Genomic DNA, 8,552 nt, shown 5'->3' on the forward strand with positions numbered 1-8,552 from the left:
ATACAACCTAGGCGTCTGAGTGATATCTTTCAGTGTGATGATCAACTTACAACCTATGCGTCTGAGTGAATCTGCAATACGTACTACTTTATCCCAAACGCGCACTGCAGAATCGTGCTCGTCGTTATATTTCATTTGCTTTTTGAATCGTAATACACTCAATACAAATCTTACAGCGCATTCTCATCGTATGCTCACCGATGAACTGCACATGTGCATGTCACCATGACACTCACAGTGTCTGAGCATGCAGCGGCATCAACGCTTTGACTTCTGGCAGATGGGTAGCGGAACTACTGACATTCAGGTGGCATTGTTTAAGAACGATGTCGGAACACATACAAACAACATCAGATTCAGAAATGATTCAATACCAAAAAGGCTGGTGCTGAGTATTCGGTGAGATGTGTTGCATATGAACGTTTATTCTTAAATTTGAAACAGAGGCACAAAACTTTGCGCTGCTCTTTTTCAGGTTAAACGAAGCGCAATGGACTCTCAGAAAAGAAAGATTTTTTATTGAGGTGGCAGATTTAATTATAGATCGATGGTGACCGATTGGTGGCACTACTGATAGCTACCAAAATGTGCGCCTTATTCTTCATATGAAATTCTGAGAGCTCACAAGTACAACAGAAAGGCATGTATGATACCTGCTTATTAGTTACGCCCACAAACCACAACAGACGATGCACATGGTATCGTCGAGGTGTATTCGCCACAAGGTGTCGGCGTAGTGTGTGAGCCATTTCAGCAGCACTTGCGAAATGCCACTGTATTTGATTGGCCCCAGGTGATTGCGTTGTCACGTCTTTCTAAACCCTTTTCTGTACTACTTGTAACCGACTGTGGATTGTTGACCTAGTTAAATAATATGTAGCGACTAGGCTAATGCATGCATCAAAGGTGCTATCTTTGTGTGCACTAATACATCAAATGAATATCTGGACATTGTTGTTGACCGAACTTCAGTATATCACTTCAATATATCATTTCAGTATACCAATTGAGTATATTACTTCAGTATAACACTTCAGTATACCTCTGCAGTACATCACTTCAGTATATACTTCGGTATGCCACTGCAGTATATCACTTCAGTATGTCACTTCAGTATACCACTGCAGTATATCACTTCAGTTTATCACTTCAGTATACCACTGCAGTATATCACTTCAGTATATCACCTCAGTATATCACTTCAGTATATCACTTCAGTATACTACTGCAGTATATCACTTCAGTATATCATTTCCAGTCCATCACCTACGTCTATCACTTCAGTCACTTCAATAGATCACTTCAGTATATGACTTCAGAATATGACTTCAGTTTATCACTTCCCTACATCATTTCAATATATCCCTTCCAGTCCATCACTTCAGTCTATCAGTTCAATCTTTTACTTCAGTATATCACTGCAGTATTGGCACATTGCCGCGCACTTCCTGTTGCGTTGCCTTCGCGTTGTCTGTGCTGGTTTGGGTTCGTGCCTTGAAACTTTCTAGAGAAAGAAGAATTGAAGCTTTAAACGTATTCTAGAGAAAGAAGAACTGAAGCATTGCAGTGCGTCGCTTGCCCTCTGTTTCAGTTAACCAAGAACAATGACTGGGCGTGTGATGACACGCTACCAACGGTCTGTCGTTTTATTGAAATTAGAATATTTCTTTTTTTGCTACGCTATTTCTTGTTGGTACTCTGCAGTTCTTCTTCAAAAGTGAAGAATGCGATACTAAACTAGCGAGGTGGGTGAGAGGAGTTTTCCTGATTTTCCGATGACAAATGTGACCCTCTTCTTGGTCCACCGTCGCTTTATATACCGTACCAGTCGATTTAAGCGTTCGAACCCTAAAACTATAAAGCCTTAATCGTATTCTGTGTTGTATATTGCGTGCTTGGATCAAATCTTATCAATTTGACCGTCTAACTATTTGAAGCGGTTTCACCCCCGGGAAAAAACATTATCATCCTCTACCTATTTGCAGGGGTTTAACCCCCGGGAAAACCCATTCTCATCTTTGTTTCTCCTCCCGTCATATTTCACCGAGCTAGGACTGCGTTCCCGGCTGTGTTGTGTGTGTTGGCACATGGTGACGTGAGTGCGCTGGTACTGACTTCATGGGCCGAGTGCGACAGTCACTATGACGTGGCTTGGCTGCGCATACATTGCATTCGCGCGACACCGTAGTCTCAGTACAGAACCTTCCGCACAACTGTTAAAACTTGCAAGATTGTAATTTCCTGGTGAACGGCTAATGTCCGACCGTTTAGGGTTTCCGACCTTGTGATGTTCGGGTGAGTGAAATTGTGGGCAATTGGCCGGTGGCACGATGCGAGGTGAAAAATGTACCTTCTATGTTATCAAGGTCCCTTCACATTTACTGTGGCGACACTGTCATGACACACTCAGAGGGATTGGCACTGCCGTCACCATATGCCACACGGCACTCTATAGTATGGGACATACACACCCCCGCATAGCCCATCTAATTGCAGCGTAGGAGTGGGTTGCATACAGCAATGTGTCGGTGTTGCGTCTTCGCCCATGCGATGCGAATTCCCACTGATATGATATGTGCCACTCAATGAGAGAGACTTCAGTCATCGCCATAATCCAGCAGCTCCACAGCGCACTGATAGACTAGGGTTAAGGGTTTTTGAGGACAGGGTTTAGGGTGTAGGGTTTAACCCACAGTTGTGGCTATACACGTGTACGCCAGTCACAGGCTCTCATAACTTCTCCGATTGAGCAGTCGCCGTTAGTTCGGCTGTAATATGTTCCGAACTTTCGTCCAGGCGTTTCAGATACGACGCGTACAACAGCTTAGAGCTGCGCAGTGCCGCATTGCTTTCCATGTACTCCAACAGATCACACAGTTTGATCGTGCGCGTAGGGACGACAGGGTTGTCATTGGCACTTGCAGTGGCAGTGGTTGCATTGTGCTGAGGGTCTCCCGTGGCACTTGTATCGTCGTGTGTGTTGGTGACAGTTTGTGCCTTTGTGTTTGTGTTTAAATTCGTATTCGTATTCGTATTTGCATTTGCATTTGCATTTGCGTTCGCGTTTGTATTTGTATGCGCAGAGGTATTGTCCTTGCCTGTGGATTCGTCGTCGGCTGCGCTGGTGCTATTGTTTGCTGTGCTGAGTGGTGTGTTACTATCGCCTGCGTGTGCTGTGCTGAGTGGTGTGTTACTATCGCCTGCGTGTGCTGTGTTGGGGGAGGGGAGTGTAGGTAAGTTTGGCGTCTACGTGAAAGTACGACAACGAAGGCACACAGCCATTCCGTAGCAGGCTCAATGCGCTCAAGTAGAAGGTGTGCCGTGCTAAACCACTATCAATGTGACAATACTGTATGTTGGAGTACACGCATGCTGGGGTTTTTAGGTTGTTAGAGTCTAGCGCTTTCAATGAATCCTGAAGCAACAAGCGTCAACAAACGTGTGACATACAGTGTGCAGCACATGGCCACATACCGTTTGCACTGGCTCGGCTGTGTTGCTGTGGGCTGCCTTTGTCACCTGTCCGTTCGGAGGCTGCGTCGCCACTGGTCCTCGGGAGCACTCGACCTGCGAACAGTCTGAGAGAAATGGAAGGGACAGCAGTCAGCGACACTCACCGCATGTCACTCGACCCAACACACCAACAGAATAGTATGTGCACAAGCAACTCCACAGCTACTGACAAACACATCACACCACACTATGAACCACACAATGAACCACACAATGAACCACCGGTGGGTGCACTACAGGTGCAAGGGTGTGGGCTGTGGTGACTCAGACAGCCCGGACATAGAACGTCCAATGCTACACGAACACGGCTATTGTTTCAGGGTTCTAAAACCCTATGTATTACGATCGTGTAACGTTCAGCGCATCGTACACATGAATATGAGGGAACCCCTACAGACAGTACACAAGAACAGTATCTAAGGAACAGGCAGTAGCCAAGGAGAACGGGAGAGAGCAACAGACTGCGGCGAAATGGCAGTATACGGATGACTGGACAAACTAACACCACAAGCACTGCCAGTGACAGCAAATCCCCAGTAAGTGCAAGTACTCCTAATGTCACGGGTAGTGCCATTGATGACAAGGGTCACAGACTGAGCACAACTGCCGCAGTGAACAAGCGCACTGTCGGTACATACAAACCAAACCGAACCAACCCACACCAACCCAAACCAATACAAACCAAACCAAACCAAACCAAACCATCCCAAACCAACCCAAACCGAGGGTACGGGACGAGTGCACTCGTTTGTAGCGACAGGGTGCACAGAGGAGACGCAACGCGGATCACTACGTCTTACGCTCAGCTGACAGATACGCTACACACCTTTGTTGCATTCGCAGTTGCGGATTTGGGTCGTACGTGTCATGTGTGCTCTTCAGATGTGGGCGATACACACCCGCTCGATGGTGACTGTTGGAAGAAAACGTAGACCATTGAAACGAATCATAAGGATCATGATTATCAGGATGAACTCATGGGGGTATCATATGACGATTTAGGGTTCTAGGGTTAAGGTCAGTCATGCAGTCTCCCGCAGAGCCCTCGGGATCTGACTAATCCAATGATGTATCGATGTGCCGTATACGCCGTGCGCTGTGGCTTCCCCTNACATTATACCGCCATACACACACTCACTCACTCACGCACGCACATATATATGTATATATATATATATATATATATGCATTGCATACCTGTTGCGCACGACATTCTCCAGCATATCCCGCAGCTGTTGCTGCATAGAGAAGGCTAAGTACTGGCACGCCTCCACAGCCACATTGCGCAGACCATTCTTACGGGCCACAGTGGCTATGCGGTATTTGAGTTCCATGAAGTTGCAGAACTGCTGCTCTTCTTGATCTTCAGTCTCCTCATCGTCGCCTTGCAGGTCATCTAGGATGGCATTCTCTTCCTCCTGCAGAGATAGTTTTAGGATCTAGGGTTAATGCCAACCACATTCCAAAATTTGATTTAGGGTTAATGCCAATCACATTCCAGAATTAAATGAAGCGATGATGTCTCAGTAGGTTATGGCCACATGTGTTCCGACACAGACACGACCAGTGCCCCACGAGCAGTTGCGCTCAGCTACACACTGAGGGCGTACCTCATTTGTTGAGTGTGAGCCTGTGCGGGCGGCAGTGCATGGGGTTTGCGGTAAACAAACTATACATGTACATACACTTTAACACCCTTTAACACCTTTTAACACACTTTAACATCTTTTAACACACTTTAACACAATTTAACACACTTTAACACACTTTAACACCCTTTAACACACTTTAAACCCCTTTCACACACTTTAACACCATTTAACACCATTTAGCACACTTCAACGCCCTTTAACACCCTTTAACACCCTTTGACAGACTTAAACACAATTTAACACCATTTAGCACACTTTAACGCCCTTTAACACCCTTTAACACACATTTAACACCCTTTAACACCTTTTAACACCTTTTAACACACTTTTAACACCCTTTAACACACTCAACACCCCTTATAAACACCCTTAACACACTTTAACACCCTTAACACACTTTAACACCCTTAACACACTTTAACACCCTTCAACACACTTTAACACCCTTTAACACCCTTTTAACACACTTTATGCTCTATGCTCTGCGAGGTGATCACAATGCGAATGACGCTCAAGAATACGCCACAGGACGACATGGCGACTTCATTCGGCCGTGGTACAGTTTATAGCAACACTTTTCACTGACTGTCACATATCGTTGCTAGGGGCACCTGACTGTCACATATCGTTGCTAGGGACACCTGACTGTCACATATCGTTGCTAAGGACACCTGACTGTCACATATCGTTGCTAGGGACACGCAGGTAGCACATTGGAGCCATTGGAGCCATTCATACTCCTGATGGGCACATACCTCCATATCCACACCAGCTATCTTAGTAACATCATCGATGTCTTCCGCATCGGATTCGCCACCCTTCTTGGCTTTTTTAGCTGGTCTGCATGAGATGGTAAGGTTTCAGGGTTCCAGGGTTTAAGAGTCATAGGGTTTGCATGGTTCATTAGAAGGGCTGAAAAGTATTCGATCACTTCAGTGGTCTTCACAGCGAGCGTAGCTTTGGCTTCCTGGCAGTGAGTCATTACATTGCACTCTGCCTGCAGATGAACGAGCTTAGAGATAGTTAAGTGATTCATCAGTGCCTCTCTGCAGCATAGTCACATCAAATACGTCTTAATACGTAAACGTCCATACAACACACTCTCTGGTCTACTCTCGTAAGCCAACGCAAAGGTGTTGCGAAGGGACGATGCATTCTGCAATTCTCAGTCAATACATTTATAAATTAGTTGAGGCACATGGAAGGCTATCAAATCTGATACGTTTTGCTGTTGCGCTATATCCGCGTGGTCTCCCTTACCACGCTAACTGCAACTCGACGTTCACTAGAGCTTTATACAATACACATGATACGGCACAAATTTTTACGTAAATTGGCAAGTCGATAATACGTACATTGGCAAGTAGATAATACTTAAATTGCCAAGTAGATAATACGTAATGCCAAGTAGATAATAGGTAAACTGCCATCTGAACGAGATGACCCAATTGCAGGGAATATATGTGTGCTCAACTGCCTGGGGATTGTAGGTAGCGTAGCACGTGGTGTTGTCGCCAATAGACGTAATGTGGTATGTCTTAACATGTCCCCCAACAAATACAGCGCTATCTCTTTACAGACCAACACAAAGACCACAACAGCCATACACTCCATGAAAAACATGGTCATGTGCACCCAGAGGCAGAACACCATACCACACAATAACATCATATCACCCAATACCATCACACAACATAACAGTCATACGCTCCATGAAAACATGGTCATGTGCACCCACAAGCACAACACCATACCACACAATAATATCATATCAAACAATACCATCATACCACACAATAACATCATATCACACAATACCATCATACCACACAACAGCCATACGCTTCATGAAAACATGGTCATGTGCACCCAGAAGCACAACACCATACCACACAATAACATCGTAACACACAATACCATCATACAACACAACAGCCATACGCCCCATGGGAAACATGGACATGTGCACCAACACCTTGTCACATGACACTGTTACGCTGTTTTGAAGTCCTCTTACTTTGAATTTGCCGCTGAGCCCGAAGAGAGGCGTTTGGTGGCTGTTGCAGCTGTTGCAGTTGTTGCAGTGGGTGCAGTTGTAGCTGTGGCTTCGGCGGGTTCCGTGTCTGCGTTTGGGGCGAGTCCAGCTTTCTTGTACACCTGCAGTTGATCAACGTTAGTGTTACATGATAACTCCATAGAGAGTGAGACACTGCATTTTGGTGCCACATGTGTCAGAAGCAGTAGATACAAAACTGCGACATCGTTATACATAGTAGCGTACTGTGTGTGCTAGGTTTGTAAACCCTAAAACCCTAAAACCAAAAACGGGAACAAACAGCTTAAACATGATCAGATATACGCATGGCTGCTGTCTGTTCTGTCTGCATCACCCATTCAGACTGCGCGTTGTACGATTTCCCGCACAAATAAAGCCTGGACAGATACTGTGTGTGCACAGGTGCTCCATTTCTTGGGCACGCCGAGGTGAATATATGTACAACATTCCGCACGTTAGGATTTGGCGGCAACGCATGTAATCACACAACAAAGAGCTACACGGGCCAGTACACGCCTCTCTCGTTTGCGTTAATAGACGCAGGTAAACAATAGTGCAGGGTTTTACGGTTTTGGGTTCTAGGGCTTAGTTTGTGGGTTTGTGGAGTATAAGGTTTTTAAGGTTTAGGACTTTGGCTAAACTCATACGAGTCATTTTGTATCGATACAATGGCGAATTCCTTGGAATCCAAGGCAACATCACACAGCACTACTTCCCAATCAAACGATCAGCAGCAAGCCAACTATTACACACACAATTGGAACCACTGCTCAACGCGACAGCCACATGGAGTGTGTGAGTACCCTGGGACATCTTATGCGAAACCCAACAAACCCAAGCGCTCACAACCCATCAAACCCAAGCGCTTACAGCCCAACAAACCCAAGCACTCACAACCCAACAAAGCCAAGCACCCACAGCCCAACAAAGCCAAGCGCTCACCTCCTGCAATTCCGCCACTATTTCAGAGTTGCGCCCTAAGATCGCAGTCATCTGCTCCGTTACTTCAACTGCCCTCGCTGCATCCTCTAAGTGTACCTTCAATTCATCATAACGAACACCCAACTCGTGCGCTTCCTGTGATTAAACCACATGAGAGAAATAATAAAGTAAACTGCGGACCATGCACGCACTCCAGTTCAGTGGGCTTAATCAAATGTGCAGCCTCGAACCAGAAAGTGAAGTTAACTCCCAATACCAGCAATAGCAGAGAAGATATTTCGTTGAGTCTAAGAGAAGCCGACAGGTTAAACTGTAGTAGGTGTACAATCCTACAAACGTAATTGTATAGCAATTTTGTTGACGATGTACATTTATATACATATATATAT

General features: G+C 45.5%; 2 protein-coding genes across 2 annotated transcripts; one reads left to right on the top strand and one right to left on the bottom strand.

Moving 5' to 3' along the window:
• Window positions 1-2,666: 2,666 nt before the first annotated feature.
• Window positions 2,667-7,361, bottom strand: SARC_05586 (hypothetical protein; the record flags this gene model as incomplete). Its single annotated transcript, XM_014300544.1, has 6 exons — window positions 2,667-3,209; window positions 3,475-3,578; window positions 4,340-4,426; window positions 4,711-4,931; window positions 5,921-6,005; window positions 7,183-7,361. 6 exons carry the CDS (start codon window positions 7,359-7,361, stop codon window positions 2,731-2,733), a joined length of 1,155 nt encoding a protein of 384 aa, XP_014156019.1. The 3' UTR covers window positions 2,667-2,730.
• Window positions 7,362-7,889: 528 nt separating this feature from the next.
• SARC_05587 (hypothetical protein) lies at window positions 7,890-8,428 on the top strand (the record flags this gene model as incomplete). Its single annotated transcript, XM_014300545.1, has 2 exons — window positions 7,890-8,330; window positions 8,360-8,428. 2 exons carry the CDS (start codon window positions 7,890-7,892, stop codon window positions 8,426-8,428), a joined length of 510 nt encoding a protein of 169 aa, XP_014156020.1.
• Between the last annotated feature and the right edge of the window lie 124 nt (window positions 8,429-8,552).

Source organism: Sphaeroforma arctica (genome assembly GCF_001186125.1).
Source record: "Sphaeroforma arctica JP610 unplaced genomic scaffold supercont1.362, whole genome shotgun sequence".
Taxonomy (NCBI): Eukaryota; class Ichthyosporea; order Ichthyophonida; genus Sphaeroforma; species Sphaeroforma arctica.